The 25,781-nt window shown below is 43.4% G+C and overlaps 1 protein-coding gene and 1 pseudogene across 5 annotated transcripts in view; both read right to left on the bottom strand.

Annotated features, from left to right (window-relative positions):
- The window catches only part of CACHD1 (cache domain containing 1), a 217,843-nt gene that overhangs the window by 65,341 nt on the left and 126,721 nt on the right, over window positions 1–25,781 (bottom strand). For 3 of the 4 annotated variants that reach the window (XM_053591667.1, XM_053591668.1, XM_053591669.1), the window contains one exon: window positions 18,769–18,875. In XM_053591667.1, the coding sequence (XP_053447642.1) occupies window positions 18,769–18,875 (107 nt within the window). Of the gene's footprint in view, window positions 1–18,768; window positions 18,876–20,129; window positions 20,227–25,781 lie in introns of those variants that run through there. The other variant, XM_053591670.1, reaches the window with a different exon arrangement.
- On the bottom strand, window positions 10,294–12,076 carry LOC128586111 (G patch domain-containing protein 4-like; annotated as a pseudogene). Its single transcript, XR_008380183.1, has one exon. The product of XR_008380183.1 is annotated as a G patch domain-containing protein 4-like (transcript).

The raw sequence follows: 25,781 nt of genomic DNA, 5'->3' as shown, positions 1-25,781 counted from the left end.
CAGGGAGCTCTGACACCTCTGAGGTTTCATGGCAGGCAAGAAGGGTCTGAGAGTCCAGTCAGCCTGTGACCACAGTGCCTGTCTTCTTCCTCCTGGGCTGACGGGGTTGCATGAGGACGTGGGTGAGGCTGACCTACCTGCCTCCAGGGCCCGCAGCGTAACCTTGATCTCACCTTCACATGCTCTGCAGGCAGCTCTGCCAAGCCCGAAATGAAAGGCAAACATTGCCTTTGGAAATGAAGAAAAGCGCAGTGACCTCATCTAAAAGTAACATCTGTAACAATAAACAGGCTGCAGTGAACTATTAAAAGGGCAGCCATTGGGAGCAAGAATGTTTTAAAAATAAATCAGAACTCAGAGTGCATGGTATGTTTGGTCTCACCGCAAAAGATCATTCTGGTTGCCTACAATCATTCTAACACTACAGTGCAGCGTCCAGCAAAGTTTCTCAAATTCTCCTGCTAAGGACACCTTTGGCATCTGATTAAATTTCACCTATTATCTGGTGCTAGCTGAAAAAGATGGATGTGAAGGTAATGAGGCCTCTAGGGCTCAGAAGTCACCCGTCACTGCAGTGTGCATCCCCGTGGGGCCCCTCTGACCAGCATGGAGGTGAATGAGAGCCTTACTATCCACACGGGCGACTGGAGGGGCATTCCCATCTGTGCGAGTCAGCTAGGTATCTGGCTGCTGGACGGCTCGGGCTCATGTCCAACCACAGGTCCCACACACTCTTTCCTCAAGAATGCTGGACACCATCCAGTAAGAAAGCTGGGCAGACACCCAACCTGTCCACATAATGCACAGAGTTCAACTTCAAGCTGTTCATGGGTCTATATGTGTTAAGATCATTCTCCACACTGCTCTCAGACAGACAGTGAAGGAACAACAAATGCTTTCTCTCTTGAAATGTGTCCCCAGCTGGAAGTTACTGCATCTCTGAAATCATGACCAGAGCTTCTCCTCCCCCCTTCTACTCAGCATTGTCCAATGACAATGGGTGAGGTGTAGGCCTTAGACTCTACACTGTCATTGTTATAGGCAAGGTATAGGCCTCCCACCCTAGACTGTCACTGTTATGGGCAAGGTGTAGGCCTCCGACCCCAGATTCTAAGACCTTGTGAGTGAGAAATGTACCTGACTCCTTTCTCTGCCCCAAAGCCAAGTTTTCTGGTTCTTTCTTCCCAGACACATGCTCTGGGGATTGGAATCTGCAGCAACAGGCTAAAATAATCTTTACTTTTTTTCATAAATTCTAAAATCTTATTTTTCTATTGCCAAATCCAATAAAAAATAAATTAAATAAAAAGACCATATCAACATTTGCAACAGAAGCAATGATAATTTCAAATGTGTCTTAAAATGCTAAACATTCCCTTCTCCAAACACCACGGCCTTAGGTCAAGGTTTGTCAGTACAACCAGTGCACCACAGGTTAAACAGGGGTGAAAAACTTGATGTGTGATGACGCCAGAGGTCTGTACCTGTCGAACTGTATTAACTGTATGTGTAAAACATGTTAAGGTTATTGGATGTCAATTATACCTCAGTAAAGCTGCTTTGATAACAAACCTGAAGAGTTACTGAGTTGTCATAGAAAACAGTTTCATATACAGTGTGTTCTTTTAGCCCCATGTCGTAGATGAAGAACTAACTTGATTAAGGCCACCAGGGCACAGCGTCACCCCACTAACAGAGGTGCCCATGCTTCCGCGGCCCTCGCTCCTCTCAGGACGCTACAGTTCTTCTGTGCCAAGAAATAGAGGAGAAATGAGTGAGCAGTCAACAAATAAAAAGCTCCCTGAGCAATCTTGAGAGGCAGAATAAATACATGAACAGGCGGGTGGTTCTTAATCAAAACAACAGGGCGTATTAGTTTGTAAATATACAATGTAAATAAAGACAATTAAGAGACACTTACGAAGAAGAAATGATTTTATAACTGAAATAAGACATAAGGCTAAACTGAGGTTGTAATTTCCAGAGGGAAAAACTGAACTGCTAGAGCTGGCAAGTGCCAGCTGGGTGCTGGATGGACAGAGTCTGCACCTGCCCCACCACCCAGCTTACACTGCGTAGAGGGCAGAGTCAGCAGTAATTACAGCCTGTGTAACTCTGAGTGGCCTTAAACGTGAAGTAGCATGTTTTAGATAAGACATGGAGTTTTTTTATATGAGTGAGGGACTAGAAAGTAGAGACCTCTTAACTACTTTGTGAGTGCTCAAGGGGTGCAGATGTAAGCCTTACCTGTCCTTTATTTTTCACTGTAAACTAGAACAGCCATTAGAAAGCCATTTGGAAATGACCTGGTGCTATTTTGCAGTTTCTATTTAACTCAGGCTAATAGTTATCAACTAGAAAAAAGACCCTGATAAATCAGAATGGACTGAGAATGGACAGATTTAAGTTTCTGCCAAGCTGTCAGATGTTTAAATTCACTATCTCTGCTGCATCCAAAGGCTTCTTTCTAAATGTAAACCAAACCTCACTGTTGTCCAGCTTAAAACCTTCTAAAGGTTTCCCACTACACTACACCCAGCATTAAATCCAAATCCACAAAGTCCTGCCCGATCTCGCCCCTTCCTCTCCTTCACCACCCCTCCCCTTCACTGTCCTGCACATCATAAGCTACCTCTTCCAGGTCCACGACATGCCCTTTGTACATGTATTCCTTAGATGTGAGATTATTCTTTTCTCCACTTTTCACTTTGCTTTTTTTTGAAACAGTTTTACTATGTCACCCTCCATAGAGTACCATAGCATCACAGCTCACAGCAACCTCAAACTCTTGGGCTTAAGTGATTCTTTTGCCTCAGCCTCCCAGGCAACTGGGACTATAGGTGCCCACAACAATGCCTGGCTATTTGTTGTTGCTGTAGTTGTTTTAGTTGTCATTGTTGTTTGGTAGGCTCCAGTGGGTTCAAATCTGCCAGCCCCGGTGCACGTGGCTGGCATCCTAGCCGCTGAGCTACAGGTGCCAAGCCCCACGTAGCTCTTTTTTTCTCATCATTTATGTTTTGACTCAAATTTAACTTTCTCAAAGATCCTTTCCTGACCACTTTCAACTGTTATCCTTTCTTCACAGTACCCAGTATTTACCAAAAATTGGTTATCTTTTATGTATTTCTTAATACAGCAATTGGTCTAGTATCTCTCACACAGAGTAGCCATAAGTCTCATGGAGGCAAGAACCAGGCCAGTTTCAACACGTTCCCCAGTTCTACTGCAGGCCTGGTCTTCAATGAATGCTCAGCCAATATTTGCAGAATAAACACTGACAATGGCCAAAGCTCTTCCACGCTGTCTACAGGGGACATCACAATTTCTTCTTCTATAAAGTAATGGATTTTGTCAAGGTATTCCCAAAGATCTTTTAAAAACCAAGAGAAAAAAAGTAAGAAGACAACAAAGAATAAAGGATGGTGGAAAGCAGGTACATGGATTTGCCACTCAAAAGAGAGAATAAACTCCCAACTGGCTATAACCAAACTTATACAAAAAGGGGGAAAAGGGGATGTCCTCACTTTCTACTGGCTCAGACAGGCCTGCACTACAGGACTGCCAACAGTGATCCAGCCCCACATACACATCCAAACAGTACCAGGAAAGGTTCTTCAGATAACATGATGGAGGAAACTTCTTGTCAGCCTTTAAAATCTGAGGACCCACCACAGGGAGCTCACTGTGATCTCAGATGAAAAAGAGGAATCGTTTTCTCATCTCAAATTTTATGTTATTTTGGGGGCAACTATTAAAATCTGTTTTACTCCAAACCCTTAAAAGCAGGAATGATGCCTACTTGCTTATTTGGATAAACCCTGCAGACCAGGTAGCCAGTAGAAGTTGGGCTTAGTCCTAAAACTTTTGCTTTTGAATTCTGCTGCAGACTGTGTAACAGAAACCTTTGTTTTTGGTTGTAAGTTCAGGACAATGCTCCTCCAACCAACTCTGAGAAAGAGGATCTTAACAATTTCTGTGCCATGAAAGCTTTGGTAATCTAGAGATGCCAGAATCTTTTCAATGTGTGAGAAGAAAACATACAAAGAAAATACCCAATAATAAAATAATTTTCAAAGTATCAAAAAATCTAAGTTTATAGCAATATGTATATTTCTGTATTAAGATATTAATATGGGCAGTGCCTGTGGCTCAGTGAGTAGGGCGCTGGCCCCATATGCCGAGGGTGGCAGGTTCAAATCCAGCCCTGGCCAAACTGCAACAAAAAAATAGCTGGGCGTTGTGGTGGGTGCTATAGTCCTAGCTGCTCAGGAGGCTGAGGCAAGAGAATCGCGTAAGCCCAAGAGTTAGAGGTTGCTGTGAGCCGTGTGACACCACGGCACTCTACCTGAGGGCGGTACAGTGAGACTCTGTCTCTACAAAAAAAAAAAAAAGATATTAATATATTAAGAAAGATTTAGTGATAGGTCTAATATTTCCCACAATATGGAAACTGTAATGAGCAGACGTTGTGTTTTATGATGGAAACAGTTATGATTTCTTTGCTGACAAAAATCACTGGTATAACAAGTAGACTGAGGATTTTCTCCAAATTTATAATTGAATTAGAAGTTAATTAAAAGAATGATCTAGTTTATTTAACATCCAAGTTCATGAACCCTTTAATTCTATCCATAATCCCCCTAGAAGGGGGCAGGGTCTGCCTGTAGCTGAGGGACATTCTTGCTGATTTTAATGCTCCCATGAGTTAAAGATCTACCTGTGGTCAGGTGCAGGGGCAGCTGACCTTAACCCCAGCTACTCAGGAGGCTGAGGAGGGAAGATGGCTCAAGGCCAGGAATTCCAGACCAGCCTGCGACACAGATCCCACCGCGAAAAAAAAGAAAAAGAAAAAGGAGAAAAAAGAACAAGAAGGAAGAAGAAAGAGGAAAAGAAGGAGGGGAAACCAGTGTATGGTGCCCCATGATCGCATTAATGTACACAGCTATGATTTAATAATAATAAAAAAAAAAGAAAAGAAAAGAAGGAGGGGGAGGGAAAAAGAAAAAGAGAAAAAGCAAAGGTGATTTCCCTGTGAGGACAGGTGTGTGGAGACCGTGACTATGAAGCTCCCCTTCCTGCAGGGGCAGGAAAATAACAGATACTTGTTTCCAAGATCAGCACTGCCTCTATTTTATATTAATTACTTTGTTCACAGCAACTCAGAAAAGATCAAAATCACATTGAAGTTGTTTACATATATGGACAAAACAACTGATGAGATACAGTGCAGCCAACCCAATCTTCTTTCGTTAAACCTACTCCACCAACTAAAAATTCCAGGGTGCCACGAAAATGACAATCAGTAAAGAAAGAGATGAGATTTAAATAAAAATCATACTTATAGGCCAGGCATCAATCTAGACATTTTGTTTATGTATTTTTGAAATATCACAATTTGTTTTATAAAGTCAATGTAGCTTCTGTCATTTTATAGAGGAGACAACTGAAGCTAAGACAGGCGACTTCACACAACAACATAGATATTAGAAGTGTAAGAGGCAGGCCAGGAGCAACAGCTCACGTCTATAATTCCAGAGCTTTGGGAAACTGAGGTGCAGGATCTGTTGAGGCCAAGAGTACAAGACTAGTGTAGGCAACATAGCGAGACTCCATCTCTACGAAAAAAAAAATGATTAGCTGGACAAAGTGGCAGGTGCCTGTAGTCCCAGCTACCTAGGAGGCTGAGCCAGGAGGAGGCCTTGAGCCCAGGAGTTTGAGTTCATAGTGAGCTGACTGCATCAGGATCCCCCAGCACATGGCATACTAAAACTCTCTGATAATTCCAACATGTGTGCCTCAGATTCTCTGGCTCCAAATATCTGATTCCATTTTCACTATCTACATCTAACTAGTTTTACGCTGGCAGTCTTTCCAGTCAAAACAACGTGCCCTTTAAACTCCCTGCCTGCCCTCAAACCAACCCACCTGTGGGGAAGAGATGGATTGTACCTGGCCTGTGACTTTTGTCTTCTCAACAGTATTACCTTCCAAAGGTAGAAACAAACAGAAAATGCTGGAGAAAGAAGCCTGTGGCCTCCTGCTGCAGAGAGCTCTAAACTTCGATGCCCAACGCCACTCAGAAACACACACCCAGCTGCCACCTCCCTCAGCTTGCTGAATGGAAAACATAGGGGCCGTCCTGACACAGAGGGACAGACACACACACTACACACAGACACACACACTACAAACACATACTACGTACACACACATTTTCTCCACAGATCAGAATTTACTCAGCACCTTTCAGTGATATTCTGAGCAATAGCAAACATTTTGGAGGCAAATATGTAAATCAGTGTTCTGAGGACAGCCAACAAAATTCCCATCACCATGCCCTGGCACAGTTCCCACTTCTCACTGTCTCGCCACATAGCCATCCTGGAGGCCACATTTTGGGGACTACCAGGTTTTGTCACGCTGCTCCAGGAGCCGTCAGCAGAGTGAGTCCAGACCACCTGCTGGGCACCTTGCTATGGCTTTTCTGGGCATGTTAGTTGGTACAACAACCTTATGAGGAAAGTTTATTTATTATTCAGGAAACCAGGGCAAGAAAAGGTTAACTTTCCAAGTCTATGATAGCTAGCAAGAGATATAATTATTACCATTTTATAGCTAAGGACATTCTGGTTCACAAAGGGAGACTGACTTTAATCCAGAGTCCTGATGAGACCTAACCTACACTGCCTGGTGCTTCTGCTGCCACACCAACCATGACCCTAGGGCCCATCAAGAAAGTTAAATTAGTAACAGCTGACCAAGGCTGCTTCTAGAACAACCCACCAAACCTGTCCTACCTCCTAGTATGTATTGTGGCCTAATACTAAGGAGAGGGCACTTCGAATGTCTGAGTCATGCTCACAGCGCCTCATGTCCATCTATCCTCCATTCTCAGGTCAGTGAAAGGCTCAGAGAATCCACAGTGAACTTTTAGAACATCCGAGATTAGTGAGGACCCTCTGCTCTTCTTCAGTGCAGAGTGAACTTTTAGGATACCCTGAAATTAGTGAGGAACCTCTACTATTCTTCAATCCAGAGTGAACTTCTAAGTGCCCTGAGATTAGTGAGGATCCTCTGCTCTTCCTCAGTCCAGAATGAACTTCTAGGTACCCTGAGATTAGTGAGGATCCTCTGCCCCTCTTCAATCCAGGGTGAACTTCTAGGTGGCCTAAGATTAGTGAGGACCCTCTTCTTCCTCTTCAATCCAGAGTGAACTTCTAGGTGTCCTTAGATTAGTGAGGACACTCTTTCTCCTCTCTTGTAGGGCACTCCCAGGGGATTCCAAGGTCCAGGTGCTCTTCAAGCATTCACAGATTGAATAAAAGAAAATTAACAAAAATGTAGTTCTCAAGCCCAGTTCACCATCACAGTTTTTCAAACCTACAGATTCCCAAACTTTCCTAAGATAACATTCTGATTCTCTAGGTCTAGGCTGGGGACCAAAGAATAGCTCTGCTTGTTTGTTTGAAAAGCACCCAGGTGACTCTGATGATAAGCTAGGTTTGGGGTAACTAACCAAAGGTGTTAAAGTTCTATCATCTCGGCTATCTAGCTTTTTACACTGTCTTTAGCATATCAACATTTTCAAGTTTCTGTAATTCAAAGAAAAAATATTAACAGCAGGAATAATAATAAAAACCTTTCTATGTGCTAATTTTTCATTGACCTTTCCCTTTGTCTCAGCCAAGTGACTGGAAGAGTGGCCTGCACAGATTCCTGGTTCTTGCTACCCATCCACCCCACATCTCCCCACTTTACTCATGCCACAGCCCCTCTCCACCGCCCTCCTACCACTCATGGATGACCCCAATAGTCAGCCCCAAAGCCGCTTCTCTCCAGTCAACAATAGATTCCTCTACTTCCACAAAGCTCTCTTGCTTCCCTTCCTTAAGATTTATCAGTTGGTTGCCTTCCAGGTAGAAAACAAGTCAAAGTAAAACCAAATCAAAACCAAGCAAATCTCCTCATAATGACATAAACAGCCCATCATATCTGGCTTAGCACTATGCTCACTTTCTGAAACTTGCTCCCCTTTAAACAATCATCCATTCTAGCCACACATTTTACAGGTTCCAGAATAGGTGCTTGCCATGAGCACATCCCTGGATTAACTCCTGCCCATTTTTAAGAGCTGGCTTGGAGCTCAGAGCCTGGGCCACATGCTCTGGCCTAGTAGCAAGGGCTGTGCTGTGACCATTCGTCTCTGGTTCCCACCTCCCCCCTCTGGTGCATGCAGGACATGATTACACTGCATGTTCTCTGAGGGCGGCAGCTCTTTCACCATCTGGGTGTCTGGCAGAGGGACTTCCACACACTTGTCATTTGGGAGATGCTCCTTATGAAGGAGAGCAAGAGAAAGGCTACATGTACTCTGGGTCTCAAGCTTGGGTATCCAGAAAAATGAAGCTACTGGCAACTGACATACTGGAACACAGCCAAGGTGGAGGTCTGAGTGCAAGGAGATTATTTATAGTTTGACTTTAGGTATCAAGAATCTCAAGAGTCAGGTAGAAAGCAGCAGTGGAGACACGTCTTCATCAGGAGTGTCTGTCTCAGGGAAGCCAGGACATGTAGGGTCATGTCAGCACTGGCAAGGTGCATTTTGATGTTAGTAGATCAGTTACTTTTCTGACTATTTCTCATCTGTAAAATGAAACTGATACTTATCCCTGGAATCCATGGTAAGAATAAAGTGAAAGTATAAAATAGTTCATGACGCACGGAGCAGCAGTTGGCTGACTTCCTCATGTGTGCTGTGTTTGGATGCACACGGCTCCACGTGGACGTGGAAGGCTCCGGTTCACCTGTACAGCCCATGTCCCTCGGCATACCTGGGACGCTGGTGTACGTGTGGATCTGCTGCTCAGCTAAGGAAAGCAGTGCTGCCTCACAGCAAATCACAAACCCAATCTCGTCTTCACTGAAGTCCCTCAGAAGCCTTAATTATTCCATTATAAAGACAAAGAAACAAAAGCAAAAAGAAAATCCTAGAACCTTCCATCCTTTTGTTCAATAAGAAGCAGAGAGAGGGAAGGGGGGAGGGAGGCGGGGCCTTGGTGCATGCCACACCTTCTGGGGGCAACACATGATAGCAAGAGGGACTTTACCTAACAAATGCAATCAGTGTAACCTGGCTTATTGTACCCTCAATGAATCCCCAACAATAAAATAAATAAAAAAAGAAGTCATTGTGTGCCTGCTGTGAGTGAGGCATAGCCTTGGACACTTGGCATATAATAAACAAAAAGAAGCACAACGTCAAGTAGATATACAACATACAAATTAAAACTCTATAATAAGAATGTGGCCTAAAGTAATAACAAAGAGTTGTTGCTGAACTGTGTAACTCCGCAGGACCACCTCAGAGCACACAACAATTATTTTACACTATGCTGTAGTCCATTAATGGTGCAATAGCATTCATTATATCTAAAAACCCAGTATACACATCTTAATTAAAATGCTGAAAATGCTCACAAGCCTTCAGTGAGCCATACTGCTTTGCAGGTAGAGGGTCCTGCCTCGATGTTGGTGCTACTAACAGACATGGGTGAGGGCTGCTGGGGCTGGATGACTGTGCAGATTTCTTAGGATGACAGTGAAGTGAGCTACATTGATCAACTCTTCCTCTCACAAAAGCTTTCTCTATTTAATAGCATTTTACCCACACCAGAACTTTTTCTCTTTCAAAATTAGAGTCAATCCTCTCAAATCCTGCTGCTGCCTTATCAGCTAAGCTGATGTAATATTCTAAAGCTTGCCTTTGTTATCATTTCAACACTATTCACAGCAATTCATCAGGCATAGATTTCATCGTAAGAAACCACTCTCTTTGCTGGTTCATAAGCAGCAACCCGGTCGCATCTTCAGGCTCCACTTCTAACCCCAGTCCTCCGGCTATTTCATCAGATGCAGCTCCCTCTTCCACGTACATATTGAACTCGCAAAGTCATCCATGAGGGCTGCAATCAACTTCTTCCAAACTCCTGTTAGTGTTGACATTCCAACCACTCTCCATGAATCCCAAATGTTTTCAGTGGTGTGTATAACAGTGAACCTTTGCAGAGGCTTTTAAATACTCTGCCTAGATCCACCAGAGTCCCTATCTAGGGCAGCAACAGCCTCTCAAAACATGTTTCATAAATAACAAGACTTGAAGGTCAACATTACTTTCTTGGCTCATGGGCTAAAGAATACGTGTCTGAAGCATGAGAACAACATTTAACTTCTTCTTTTCTTTTCTTTTTTTTCAGATTTCACATTAGTATAAATTTTTGGCTTCTTTTAGCAGAGATGACCCTTCAGAGGGTACCTGTGTTCCAGTTCCCACAGCCCCCACGTTCCTTGTCTTTCACCCACCTGGCTTATAGGCACCTGACTTATGGTCTTGGGGTTAGAAGCTACAGAAGGGACTGCCCAATCCCTACACTAAGGTATGGTGCCATTACACTCGCTGTCAGCAAACTTACGTTCCAGAGCTCAGTTACTCCTTATTCAGGGAGCACAGAAGACTTGCATTGACCCAGGTCTCTAAGGCTTCAACTCCTGAAAGCGAATCAGTTGAGCCCCCCTTGAGCAGACCTTCAGTCTCTCTTCTGTTTCTTCTTTCTGGCTCTCTGGTCACTGCTGATTCCAGCTTTCTTCCTCTGGCTGCTGCTTATGCCAGAGTGTGGTCTGCTGTCTGCCTCCCTGGTCCTGTCCTTCTCACCTCTTTTATCCCTCACATCCCTCCCTCCCAGCTGCTGTGTCCTCCTCTTGCTTCCCCTGCTTCTCCTGTGTGCTCTGTCCTCTGTTTCCCTGGTCCCAGTGTCTAGAATGGTTTCCTCAACTTCATCGTCTTCTCTTAAGTTCAAATCCTCATGGTGCCACCTCTTCTTGCTTCCACTGCATGGGTCAGTGTGCTCTGTGTTTTCTCCCTCTTCTATCCTGACAGCACTGGTAGTCTCTTTATGTCTTCCTCCTTCATCCGAGACCCCCATCTTCTTTTCTTCATGGTGCTGCCTCTTTTTTCTCTTCCTTTTCCTGGGGGACTGATCAGTTGGCCCTCTGCTCAATTCCCTCAGCCCACCTGTTCCTGTAGCCTCTTCCTCCTCATCCCCTATAGCTGTTCCCCCTGTCTCATCTAAGACCTTTTCTTCTTGCTTTTCCTGGCGCTCTGGTCAGTGTGTTCTGGGCACTTCTCATCTGCGTTCCTTTCAGTTGCTGTAGCCTCTTCCTTCTCTTTCTGCTCTCTTTTCTTTTTCTTCTTTTTGGGCGGCTTGCTCTCTGACTGTGGTTGAGAGGCCTGAGAGTCCTGGCCTCTAAGATGAGCTAGGAAAGCCTGTCCTGGGCCTCTAGCCAAGCAAGCTTGGCCTTCATTGTAATCCCAAGGCGGGCAGCCTTGTGTGCTGTTCACTCCTCAGAGGCTTGGAGCAGCATCTCATCAGTCAGAATCTTTGGGAGCTTGGGCCTCTGGTTGTCGTCATCACTGCAGCTCTCTAAGTCTCTGGCTTCTCTCCCTCGGAAGTCAGGGTGGCTATCTTCACAAACTTCTGATACAGCAAGTTGGGCCTGGGACGATTTTGACAGGTGGTCTCCTTAGAAAGGTGCCTTATCTGCACTCCATCCTGTCCAGTTTCCACCACCAGGTTGGCTGCAGTCTGGTTGAAAAGCTCGTTCCACCAGTAGTTTGTGAACTCCTTGGCAGGATCATGTCCCACCCCATGAGTGTCCTGCTTCAATGTCGCCCTGAGGGCCTGGGTGATGCCATTTTCCTTCTGGCCCAGGCCTTTCCCTTGAGTCCATCCATGCTTTAGCAGCTGCTGCTCTGCAAACTTCATCCCAGGACTCTTGACCACTGGGGTAACACTCATGGTGAGAAAAAAGTCTACGTCCTCAGACTTTCACCAGGGAAGAAGAGGTGATATCATCCCGTCACCGCGGGGTCCTCTCCACTAAAACATGTGCCATACCGGACTCGTGCGCCACCATATTCCTTAACTTCTGCCCTATCTCCTTCATTGGAGCTCTGGGGTCACAAGGTACACTGTCAATGGGCAGTAATATTTTGAAAGGAATTTCTTTTCTGAGCAGTGGTCTCAATATTGGGCTTAAAATATTTAGTAAACCGTGCTGTAAACAGATGTGCTGTCATCTGAGACTTGTTGTTCCATTTATAAAGCACAAGCAGAATAGACTGAACACAATTTTTTTTTTTACTTTCTTTGTTTCCTTTTTTTTTTTTTTTTTTTTGGAGACAGATCCTCAAGCTGTCACCCTGGGTAGAGTACTGTGGCATTGCAGCTCACAGCAAACTCCAACTCCTGGGCTTAAGTGATTCTCTTGCCTCAGCCTCCCATGTAGCTCGGACTATAGGCACCCACCACAATGCCCAGCTATTTTTTGATTATATTTGTCATTGTTGTTTGGCAGGCCCGGGCTGGATTCAAACCTGCCAGCTCTGGTGTATGTGGCTGGCGACTTAGCCACTTGAGCTACAGGAGCTGAGCCACTTTCTTTTCTTTTTTTTCCAGAGAGTCTGACTGTCACCCTAGGTAGAGTGCCATGGTGTCATTGCTTACAGCAACCTCAAACTCCTGGGCTCAAGTGATTCTCCTGCCTCAGTCTCCTGAGTAGCTGGGGCTATAGGCACCGCCACAATGCCCAGCTAGTTTTTCTATTTTTAGAAGAGATTGGGTCTGGCTCTTGCTCTGGGTGGTCTCAAAATCCTGAGCTCAAGCGATCCTCCCACCTGGGCCTCCAAGAGTGCTGCACATATGAGCATGAACCACCACACCTGGCCCATTTTTAGCTTGTGATTTGAAGTTAGAGTCAAACAACTCTCCCTTTACATGACTACTTAGATGCCACTGTAGGGCTATTAATGTGCCTAACTGCAGTCTTTTTGTCTCTGGGAATGAAAAGCCCAAGCCCAGAAGAGGGAAGGAGAGCGTGGAGCCTCAGGGTGCAGGGAGCACACACTCAGTTATCAGTTAAGTTTCTGCCTCATGTGGGAGCAGTTTGTGGTACCCTAAACAACTACAGCAGCAACATGGAGGGTCACTAATGACAATGAAAAAGTGTGAAATGTTGCAAGAATTAGCAAAATGTGACATAGGGATACAGAGTGAGCCCAGAGGAACACCAGATTTGCTGGCCAGAGGTCGCCACAACCTTTACTTGCATAAAAAACAACACCTGCAAGGTGCGGTGAACCAAGGCAGACCTGAAGTGACAGACTGGGGCAGCTGGTCCCTGCAGAGTACTGGTTAGCTCAACACTACACAGTCATTGCCACAGTGAGACAGAAATACATACATACAGAGGGTGTCAAAAAATATAGACACATTTTAAGAAAGGAAAAAGCTGTATTCATATTATAATACTCAATATATACCAATAACAAAAGACAAGTACAAGGTACAGCGAACACTTCTTGTAACTGCAGAAGTCAAATGTGCATATTATAATGCATATTATAAATTTAATGCAGTTTTTTCCTTTCTTAAAATGTGTATTAATTTTTTGGCACCGTCTATACATGCATAAGAATGTTCAGGATACATCTGTTAAGTTAAAAAATGGCACCCATTATGAGTGTAATGTGATGTGGTATAAGTGTATGTTTGTAGGTATATATACACACATATGTCAATATATGGCCAAGATAATCTGAAATCGGTGCAATAGGGTTTTCATGAGAAACTATAAGGAAGACCAAATTTTGAAGTAGCCTGTAGTATAGGGATAGAGCTTGAAGGGGAGATGAGGACAAAGAAAAGAGCCTTGTTTATTCTTTAACATCTGCGTGTGCGTGTACAGACACAGACATATGACTACAAACCAAGTCACGTAAGCTCAAACAAGAACTTCGAATTCTGAATGATTAAATAATTTTTAGATGTTACATAAATAATGACCACATTTTTTATGACACAAAGCTCTAGTAATTGGCATAAAAAGGAAGGAGAAGTATCTAACTTGGTTGACTTATTTTAGGTCAAATGTGGCTTTCTCATTGCATTGTAAATCTCACTAGGAGAATTCTGCTAAGGAACACAGCACTGGTAATTTTCACAGTATTTTAAAGGAAAGAGAAAGCCCTTCAGCACATGGCTACCCCTGTCATTCACAGAAGTGAGTGATGGGGTCAGTGACGGGAGAGATGGGGCCAGTGATGACCACACCTGGCTATCCCCTGCCACTACTCACAGAAGGGAGTGATGGGGCCAGTGATGATGGCAGAATTGGGGCCTGTAAGGCCACCTGCATGCTTTACAGCCTTCACCTCTGTACTGCAACTTACAAACACTCCTGCACTGTGAATCCTGCTTCCCAGTGCAGAATGCGATATTATCAAGATTGAAGTTTACAACTCAAATGGTCTTTAAATCAAATGCAATAAAGTGCAAACAACTTTTCAGAGAGAAAGACTAAATTGTACCTCCACTCTTGCCTCAAATGCATAAATCAAGAGAAAAAGGCACACTTTCCTTGGACTCTTTGAATAAACTCTCTTTTAGAGATCAGGGTATGCACAATGAAATAGCTTAGCAGGAATTTAAAAGAAAAATAAAAGAGAGATAGAGAGAGTGAGAAACTAGGGATAAAAGCAGGAAAGACCTGAGCACAGCATTGCTGGCATCATGTTAAGTGACACAGGCTGTCAAACTTCAGTTATTTGAACAGAGTCAGGGGCAAGGAGTTGAGTTAGAGTAGAGGTCTGGCAGGGAGGTGTAAGAAAAAGAACATGTGTGTGTTGGATGAATGGACAAGGGACCCAGTCTTTGATAAATGAAGCTAAGAATGGTTCATAATTTATGTGAGTCTGTTTCCAGCTAGTCTGAAAGGCAAACTGAAACTGTGCCATCATTTAGAAGCCCACTGATGAATTATGCAGTCCCAATGAGCCTAAGGCTGGACATCTTCCAGATGTAAATGTCAGACATGTGATAACCCATGGAGAGCACGTCAACTCTGCTCTGAAAATGGGAACTCTGAGGTCACCTCTCTCCATCTCCACTCCTCTCACGTTGCAGAAGACTGCGTATGTCTGTGGACTCTGGGACGCCACTGCTGCCCAGCAGAACGTCACAGCACTTCCGATGCAGGCAGTCAGCTTTCACAGACCTGGACATTGCCAGAATCTGCCTGTAAATATAGCTGTGTCAACCATGCTGAGAACAACTCTCGTTATGTGGTAAGTTACACTTGAGACATGCTCTCAACTTGATATTTTGATATTTTGATTTTGAAATATCAAAATTCAAGGTCTGGGCTTGGCGCCTGTAGCTCAAGCCGCTAAGGCGCCAGCCACATACACCAGAGCTGGTGGGTTCGAATCCAGCCCAAACCTACCAACAACAATGACAACTACGACCAAAAGGTAGCGGGGCACCTATAGTCCCAGCTCCTTGGGAGGCTGAGGCAAGAGAATCGCTTAAGCCCAGAAATTGGATATTGCCGTGAGCTGTGATGTCACAGTACTCTACGCAGGGTAACAGGGTGACAGCTTGAGGCTCTGTCTCAAAAAAAAAAATTCAAGGTCTGGTCCGTATATATTTTCCTCTGCTCTTCCCACCCTCCCCGTTTTCAAACTATCTCATCTCTTCCTTAACAAATAATGAAATAAATCAGCATTCTGTCGAGCTTCCTGATTGTTTGTGTAGCTGGCTTTTACTCTAAACTCTTAATAACAGAAAGTAGTCTACGACTGGTACGTCTGCAATGCTTTTTCCCTGGTCCTTGCTCTCAGCTGACAAGAGAATCACTAAGAAGGGAGTATCCCCATGATCACAGCTCTCATCTTAGGGGGTCTCTCTGCCCTGTCCCCACAATCACAGCTCTCGTCTTAGGGGGTCTCTCTGTCCTGTCCCCACGATCACAGCTCTCGTCTTAGGGGGTCTCTCTGTCCTGTCCCCATGATCACAGCTCTCGTCTTATGGGGTCTCTCTATCCCTACCGTCTTCCTTCCTCTTACCATGAACAGATGCCTTGTGCTTGCAGAGTCTCCCCTGGTGACACCAACACCTCTCACCAGGCCATCTTATCCCCACTCTCGTATCTTTAGCTTTTCTCTACTAGATCCTCTCCAGCATGTGAACTTGCTGTGATTTCTCTCAATTTAGAAACATCAGGAAGATGTGGCCTGGCAGCATCCTTCCCATAAACTTCTGGAGTTTTGTATGTGCTCAGGAGCTCTGCTCGCTAGGATCAGCCTTTCTGTCTATCGTCCTCCCAACAGCCCTCACCAAGCTCTCCAGGGGCCTCCCATCTATGCTCTGTGGCTGCTTTTCCAACCCTCCACCACACTGGCGTCATCCACAGACTTGATCTCCACATGTTCGTTGATGTTTTCTTCACCAGCACTCATCATCATCTCCCATGCTATTCCTTTAAGATGTGCATCTCTCGGAACCCAGATCAAAGCTCTTTGCTTTGTTCTCAGATCTTGACCCAGTACAAAAGAGAGCATTTACCATGAAGAAGGTATCTCGTGAGCATTTGCTGAGCACCCTCAACTGCTGGGGCCTGTTGGCTGCATTTGGTGAGCAGAGGCCATTCTTCTAGAGTAGCCTGAAAACTGGCCCTGTGCCAACTAGAGCTACTTTTGATGAAGAAGCCAGATCCCAACAATGTGCTCCTCATCAGAAACTAAGGACACACATAAGACCAGGCTGTGAGCATGAGGCCCAGCTGCAGCAGCCTCCAGACCCACCAGGTCCAACCCATGGAGGTGGACAGTGATGGCAGGGGGAGCCTTTCTGGAGCATACCCATCCTCAGACTGCCCTTTGCTGCCATCCCCAGCCAGGAGGGGATGGAGCCTCGTGTTAGGAAAAGTGGTCTCTGCTAGAAAGGAGTCAAGATACATTTGAAAGCAAATCTATAATTCTCTTATGTTTTATTTTCTCCTGAGTATAAAAACAATGAATCATTAGTTTAAAATGAAGAAAATTAATAAGAAAGTATACAGTCCAAATGAGCCTAAGGCTGGACATCTTACAGATGTAAATGTCAGACATATGATAACCCATGGAGAGCACTATTCCACCACTAAAAGATAACTACTAACATTTATGGGTAGATCCTTCTAGATCTTGTATAAATAATGCACTAATTAAAAAAATAATTTAGATAGACATCCCACAATGTAGCACAAATTATAAAAATTTTAACTACATATAATGTTATATCATGTTTCTGGAACATTTTTAAATCTGGTCCTATTCAAAGGTCTTTAAACCTAGCAACATGTCTTGTGTTACTGAGCATTTTTTAAGAGAAATAACTAAATTTGGAACCCAGAAAGTCTAGTTCCAGCTTGGGCCCTGTGCCAGCTAAGGGATATTCCACGGCGGATTTCCTCTGCCCACTCCATCCCCTCATTTATTTTCTTCTGCCATTTTTTAAATAAAAAATATTCCCATCTACTTCTTTCATAGCAGTAACCCCCTCCTGTTCCAGAGGCTTCCAAATTACGTCACCAATAAAAAAATACCTGAATCCATTCTATATTAGCTCAGACAGCAATACCTGGCATATTTAAGTTGGACCATTTATCTAACAGCTATAGTTGTATTATGTCTAAGAAACACAAAACTCTGGCTGGGCGCAGTGGCTCAGCCTATAATCCCAGCATTCTGGGAGGCTGAGGCGAGTAGATCACCTGGGCTCAGGAGTTTGAGACCAGCTTGAGCAAGAGCAGACCCCGACTCTACTAAAAATAGGAAAAACTAGCCAGGCATTGTGGTGGACACCAGTAGTCCCAGCTACTCAGGAGGTCGAGGCAGGAGAATCACTTGAACCTAGGAGTTTGAGGTTGCTGTGGGCTATGATGCCGTGGCACTCTACCCAGGGATACAGAGTAAGACTGTCTCAAAAAAGAAGAAACATAAAACTCAGAGCTTGTTCCTTCCAGACCTTTGTGTTTATAATTCCCAAGGACTATAATTTCTCCCCCAAACTGAGACTGAATGGGACCCTGACAGTGAATAACCTGGTCTTCTGGCTTTTTTCTTAGGTTTTTACATATCCAGAAACCTGGAATTTGGAAGACACAGTTGTTTTGCTTAAGGATCCTTGTTGTTCTAGTCATAAGGCACATGTTAGGTGTGTCCTGAGCCTTAGGTTCTTTCCTGGTAAAATCTGGAGATTGAGGAGGGTATGATGTCTAAAATTCCTTCACCTCTTGGTTCTCAAGTTCAATCAATATGACAAAAAAGGGAAGAAATATAGAGTGGGTCCCGGAGCAAGGAAGCAGAGAGACCTGTTGCTCTGGACTGTAAATGGCTGGATAAACACAGGTGCCTCATTGCTGTTACCAATGGGACCAGGAAGAAGTTCAGCTCAGACTTACACTAAGTTTATTAATAGAAAAGCTCACACATTATTCTTCTGAAAAAAAAAAAACCCAAATAGACTAGAAATTATAAATAGGTAATGCAAATGAAATTCAATATCTCTTATTACAAAGATAACCTGGTCTTTAAAACAACTATGCAAAAACGCATTAACAAGTGAGACAATGGATTAAAGAGCCTAGCAAGGTGCTTGGCATGTGCCATGTATGTGTTCCATAAATAGCTGCAAAGGAAAGGCTCAATACATGTCAGCTTGGTTTTTTCTTCCTTTCCCTTTTTTGCATGTTAACTTTTCAGTAAGAAATATCCACTTTAAGTAGATAATATTTTTCCTACAAACTTAAAGAAAATTGTTTGAAGCAATACATTTATTCAACTTGTACATGGTAGACTATAGTTCATCTTTACAAAACCAACTGATTACTGACCTGAATTTAAGTCTCGTCCTGGATTGAAGGCTCTGCTATTAACAGTAGTAGAAAGCCGATCACAACTAATTGTTCTGGATACATTAGTATTGAAATTCCCATCAAATCTAAAATAATAGAAGAGAATTAGCAATTAGTTATTCAATTCAGAAAAACCAACTAACAAAATAGTTTATTCTGTTTATAAAATAGGTCAGCCCATAAACAGTAAAATTGTGATTTAAATATCCTTTTCAAATCACTTCCGGACTCTGCGTGTACGTGTGTGTATGTGTGTGTGTGTAGCACAGCATCTAGAAAGTTTTAGAAATCAAGTTCAGTTGTAAGAAGATAAAAAAAACAACCATTCTTCAAATCAACTTTTCTAACCAATGAATTTGAGTCATTACTACCAGTAAAAACATACAGAAAATAAATGGCAAAATTCAGACTAGAATATGAAAATTAAGACTCTAATGGTACACGTGAAATAGAATTGTTTACATGTGAAGATCAATGGCCAAGGACAGGGACTGGCAAGGTAAAGGAGAAAGAACATCTGTGGAGCAGAAATGGTCTGGATCAGAAAGACTGCCTTATCTCCATTAAATGTGTGACTCTGGAAAAATTATTCAATTTTTCAGAGTCTTACTTTTCTTACTTGAAAAAAGAGATAGTAAGTTATTTCCCAAAGCTATCCAAAGATGAAGTATAATGCGTGGCCGTCCCTCTCTAGGATGGGACACACAGCTTGCACCTAACAGGGTAAAATGAAATGAAGGAAAGTCTTTCTCATGTCTAGCAGTAGCGTAATGTTAGCTCTAGAGCTAGAATAAGGCTGGTCTTCAGGCCAATAGCTGATCAGTAAACATTAGAATCAGTGACACATTTGCTAGAGAGGAAAACAATCTGAAAGACTGTAACATGAGAATGTGTTTACTTACACTGAGTCATTAAGAGTATTTTTAAGTGAATTTAATTGAGAAGTAACAACAGAGGAGAGGTAGAAATTCTAAGTAACATATTTAGCATTTCAGATAACTGAGAAGGCTTGTGAAATTTGTAAGAGATCTCCAAATAAATGTAATCTGAAATTAGGTTTTAAAAACTTGTTAAAATGTATGCAGTGAGTGCCATTAACGCAATCCCATAAACAGGTAGCAAAGTTACAAGTCAGGGAAAGCACCCCCAAAATCAAGATCCATTTGACTATTCACATAAACTTTGATTATCTATTGATCACACCGCATAATACGTAAGAATTAGACCGTATAATAAGGGGACTAGGTTTTCACACGTGTGCTTGTTTAAACAGCGAAAGTTAAACCATCCTGTTTGATTCCACATCATCTCAAAGAAGGCAGTAGTGGATTTTAAGAAACCTTTAGTTCAAGTTCTACATGGGCAACATCACAGGTGCTTCACCACAGTGGCTGCTCTTCCTCAGACCTGCTGCAGTTTGTCCAGATGAGAAGACCAGAGGCTGCCTCAGAAGCCACATGTGGAGAGAAAAGTCAGTTATGCCCCGCCTGGGTGCCGGCGGAAGCACTTTCACTATAATCTCACTGTTCTCCATGCTTTAGCTAGTCACACCAAGTCTACTCCTTCACAAATGTTTTATTCAAAGGCAAGAGAGTAATATTTTAGGCTTTGTAGGCTATGTGGTCTATTGTAATGACCCTATGATCACCGATAAGCTGCAATCATAGTGCCAAAGTGGCAACCAAGAATATTCACAAGACTGAGTGTGGCTGTACAAACTTAATTTTCAAGACTGGGCATGGTGGCTCATGCCTGTAATCCCAGTACTCTGGGACGCTGAGGCTATGTGTGCGTGTGTGTGTGTGTATGTGTGTGTGTGTAGCACAGCATCTAGAAAGTTTTAGAAATCAAGTTCAGTTGTAAGAAGATAAAAAAACAACCATTCTTCAAATCAACTTTTCCAACCAATGAATTTGAGTCATTACTACCAGTAAAAACATACAGAAAATAAATGGTAAAATTCAGACTAGAATATGAAAATTAAGACTCTAATGTTACACATGAAATAGAATTGTGTAATAGGATTGCTTGAGCCCAGGAGTTTGATGTTGCTGTGAGCTAGGCTGATGCCACTGCATTCCAGCTTGGGGGCAACAGAGTGACACAGTCTAAAAAAAAAAAAACAAATCAGAAAAACTTAATTTTCAAAAATAAGTGCTGTGCCAGACTTATTTCACCATCTCTAGTCTAGACCAGGGTAGCCCAAGAGATTCTCTGAGATGAGGAAAATGTATCAATTTTGTACTGTCCAATGTGGTAGCCTTGTGTGCTACTGAGCATTTGAAATGTGGCTAGCACAGTGGAGACAATACATTCCATCTTACTTTGTCTTAATTCACATGTAAATAGTCACTGAACAGTGGCTACCACATTTGACAATGGCAGTCTAGAGGGTCATCCTGATCAACTGCCTAGTCACCCTCCAGGGCTGTGCTTATGAGTTGCTTCCTCAGGGAAGCCTCTGCTGACTGTGTCCCCACGTCTGTGCTAAATGCCTCTGTGCACTTTAAAGAGACCAAAGACAGAAGGGTCTTCTGCTTTGCTTTGGATCATTGATTTGGATCAAGAGAACAGAGTATTTCTTATGCATATCTGTAGCTCAAATCTGAACCTGGTTGTACAAATTATCAAGCCTTTTACCCACACATTTCACAGATGAGAAAACTGACACCAAGGATCACATATTAAGTCAGGGAGAGACTTGTACCCGTCGCCCAGCCCACTTCAGAGCTGGGCCACATGCCACTCTGCTCAAGGACACAAAGAAGAACTTGCTGAATGTGGGGACTGGAGAGTCCTCCAACAGGCCCTCCTGGGAAACAGGTCAGCCTGGAGAGAGCTCTTCTTCCTCATGATCTGATCACTTCCGAGAGCCCCCTGCCTCTTATTGGGTTTCCCTAACTCATATGTTGAAAACAGCATTCCACAGCATCAATAAAAAATTTAAAGTAAGATTTACTTAGCTATTTTGCCTTCCCCACGTACCAAGTAGGTGCACATTACATGGGATGAGGGACCAGAGATTGTTACGGAGTCCCTGTTGGCTAAACACTCCCCCACCCTGGCATAGCTCTTCCGACCTCCAGTCTCTCTGACCCCTCTCATGTACTCGAGAAATCATAGCTTCCCCCAGTGGAGGATCTGAGCTTCTCTCTCAGGCTCAGCATTCTGCTGGGAAGGTGGGGTGCCCCACAGATTCCAGCTGGTTGACTATGTGATGAGGAAGGGCAAAGAGTGGGGCATCTCGTTAGTGACATTCAGGGGACAGCTGTTGGTTCTCACTGGAGTCTCAGCTGCCTCAAGTTCCTTCACACATGCTACATCTCAGCCAAAAGTGTGCACTCAGCTGGCAAGTTAACACATAAACCTCACTCTGCTGCTTTTCTCACTACCTGTGTCCCTGGTGTGCCAGTCAGATAAGAAAGCAGGAGGCAGGAGAGGGCTCAGGAGGAGCAGGAAGAATGGTGTGTCCAGCTGAGAAGGGACTTCTGGAAGCAGGAGGCACTGTCTCCAGCCCCACGCCTGAGCATTGGCCCTGCTTCTTTTTCTGGATCCCTTGTTACATGAGCTTCCTTTGGGCCCCAGAGGAACGACGGCCTTGCCAAAGGCCGCTTTTTAATCATGTTATCTTCGAGAAAAAGTCATTTATAAAAATAAACATGCTCTTCGCCCTGATTTGGAGATTATGAGAAATTTAAAATTTATGCTTAAGATGCCTTAGAAAAACATGCCAGTTATTCTTAGGGGTTTTCTAAAAGGTATTTCCTCAAGAAGTATATCAGCTGCCTATTACATTTATATAATTCCAGGTTATGTAAAGGTCAAGAACTGGTAAAATAATAGATTTTCATGTAAAATGAATGGACAATTCAACTTAAGAGGTTGTTTGGCTTCATTCTTTACACGTGTGCTTTAAAAACGTTGGTAATAGCAAGAGAAAAATCCCATTTCAATCTCCTTCAGAGGCTAACTTTAAAAAAGAGATACTAGATATAACTGCTTCCTATACTTACTTTCATAAGATAAAAACAGTGCCTGAAATTCAGTTTCAAGAGAAATAACTCCCTCTCTTACCCCCTGAAAAAAAAAAAAAAACTTGCTTCTGGATTTACTTTCATGAACAACTGATCGAAGCTGCGTCCCAAGGGAGAAAACAGAACAGTGACTCCCACTTTGATCTCCTCCCCATGGAGAAATTCACTCCCTGCCTGGCTTGCAAGATGTTCATTTGATTGACGTTTGCTCTGATGTGCAAACTGCTTTGAACTTCAGACATTTAATTCCCATCAGGCTGCAGTCATTTTTATTCTCCTTCAACAGGATTTACAAGCAGGAGATCAGCAAATGTAGAAGATAAAATAAATTTGCAGAAGCTTTGAATCTTACATCAAAACATGTTCAAGTGAGTTCCAATTGGATTTCATTCAGCCTCGATTCACAGTGTAAATCAACTTTGCAGTGGAGTTCCAGTTTAAAAAGAAAAAGATATAAGGAAGAGAGAGACACACACACAAGTTGGGGTTTACTTCCTTTCGTGGTCTTTGTTTAAATTTCGTAGGGAAGGTGATTTGCCAGCAAACCATTCATTTTTCCAGCATTTCCAGAAAAGTCTGCCTAGTCTACCACACAGCACACAGAGCCACACCCACCTTGTGGGTTCCAAAGGTGGTGGGGAAATGCAGTATTATTCACAGATACATTTTTAAGATAACGATTTTTTAAAAGCAAATCCCTATGGATTTCTCAGAAGAGCAAGGCCGTTGAGTTCCTTTTTGAAGCCAACATGACAACAGCTAATGAGGTAGGGAACATACTTTGCTTGTTTGCTTATTTGATCACATTAATGTACATAGCTATGATTTAATTAAAAAAAATTTTTAAAAATTAAAATAATTACTGCTAAAATGCTGAGACAAGTGAAAAAGGGGTATTTTAAAAATACCCCTTTCTTCTGAAAGCAAAATTTGGTATCAGATCCAAATGAGTGTGGGATAGATGCTGAGAGGCTTCCATGGGGCTGGACCACCAGACTCTGCTTTTTCTTCGGGAGCAAAGGAGGCCTAAACCTTTCTCCATCAGTAGTCGCAGAGAGTGGACACAGAGAGAAGGCCATGACTACCAGCCCCGGGGCCCTCATGAGCTGGGTGCAGTGAGACACAAGGGGAATTCCCATCTCCTCCACTCAGCAAGGTCCTGTTCATTCTTTCTAGAAGGGGCCTGCTTTCCAAATATTTGAGCAACACCAGTTGAAAAGAATTAAACAAGAACCTCCTTATCTTCCACTTAACCACCCATGAGAATAAAGTAAAGTAAAGAAAGAGCTAAGATAAAAATCAAACATCTGTACTGGCAAATATTTAAACTCTGTCTGAATGGTGGAGGACAAGGGCAAGAACGGGATCACTTCACAAAGGGACTGTCACGTTTATGAAGTGAATGGGGTTCAGACCCACTCCCCAAATTTACTTACTTAAACGCCTAAGTTAATAGGCAAACCAAAAACCTGTCAAATCACATGTAATCATGTTCCGAGAAATGGTTCTTCCTTCCATCTCTGCAGAGATTGGAGTGATAAGTCACACTCCTTTTGTTCTCATCAGGAATGGGGATTAACCCTTGGGCTCAGCAGGTCCGCCACACTGGACACAAGGATTGGCTTCAGAGCAAGAGAGCATCCCCATGCATCACACACCAACCACACTTCCTTCTCACCATTTCCCTACAACAGACCACTGAGGGCAGGCCCTGCTGACCATAGACCATGGACGAAGGCTCCACTGGGATACTGTGTCTCACTCCAGGGCATCCTTGTCCTACCACTTGTTCTCTAAAAAAGGACTTAAAGTCCTCTAAAAAGGACTTAAAACACTTAACAGCTACTTATTTAGACACCTTTCTTCCTTGTTTGGAAGACACAAAGGGAGTGCTCTTTTCCTGTGTTTCTTTATTGCCAGGGCCTAGCGCAAAGTTTACTTGTGAAGCGTGAAACTTTAGTTAATGTCTGCCGAAGGCTGGGACGTCCCACAACTGGAGACCAGAGACTATAAATGGGCATATTCTCCTCCCTTACTCCCTCTGAGTCCCCAGTAAGCAGCACAAAACTGGAGTGGAGTGGCAGCTGCATCAGAACCAAGCTCGGCAGATGACCTCGGAGACAAACTGGGTCCACTTCTTGCACACATATGCTCTGAGGAAGAAAGAGCCCCGTCTCAACCTCCCTGGTTTTTTTTTTTTTTTCTTTTTTGAGACAGAGTCTAACTTTGTCACCCTCAGTAGAGTGCTGTAGTGTCACAGCTCACAGCAACCTCAAACTCTTGGGCTTACGTGATCCCCATGCCTCAGACTCCTGAGTAGCTAGAGCTACAGGTGCCCGCCACAACTCCCAGCTATTTTTCGAGATAGGATCTTGATCTGGCTCAGACTGATCTTGAACCCACCTTGGCCTCCCAGAGTGCTAGGATTACAGGCATGAGCCACTGTGCCTGGCCTAAACCTCCCTGTTTTATAACAGACAGAAAAAGAACAAAATACAGAATGCTTACCTCTGATGTGTCCGCAAAAGGAATTTTGAACCCAATCATAGAAAGCCAATATAGTTGAGTGTGAGGAAGATTTGTACAATATCACCATACCAGATAAGCTGAGTTCCCAGAAAGAGAGTACAAACAGAAAAGATTTTGAATTGTGGCCTTCTTTGAAAACACTTTGCTATTTTTTGCACAATAAAACACATAAAAAACTTAAGGGGAAGGTTTCTGGTTTTCAGCCAAGATATTTCTTAAAACTAGGATAGCCCACTAGCTGGTTTCTTTTTTACAGACCAGATTTTTGAAAAGAAAGAAAATCACTAAATCATGTCCAGCTCCAACTCATAAAAGGAGTTGGTGAAATTTGATATTGTAGGCAGTGGGGCAGGTTGCCCCATCCTTCCTCCAGTGAGGGTCACACAGGGAAACCCAGAGAACAGGGTCCTCCACAGAGCTACATAAAGG

Source organism: Nycticebus coucang, chromosome 5, assembly GCF_027406575.1.
Source record: "Nycticebus coucang isolate mNycCou1 chromosome 5, mNycCou1.pri, whole genome shotgun sequence".
Classification (NCBI taxonomy): domain Eukaryota; kingdom Metazoa; phylum Chordata; class Mammalia; order Primates; family Lorisidae; genus Nycticebus; species Nycticebus coucang.
The sequence above is the reverse complement of the archived record's forward strand: the minus strand, read 5'-3'. Positions and strand labels throughout refer to the sequence as shown.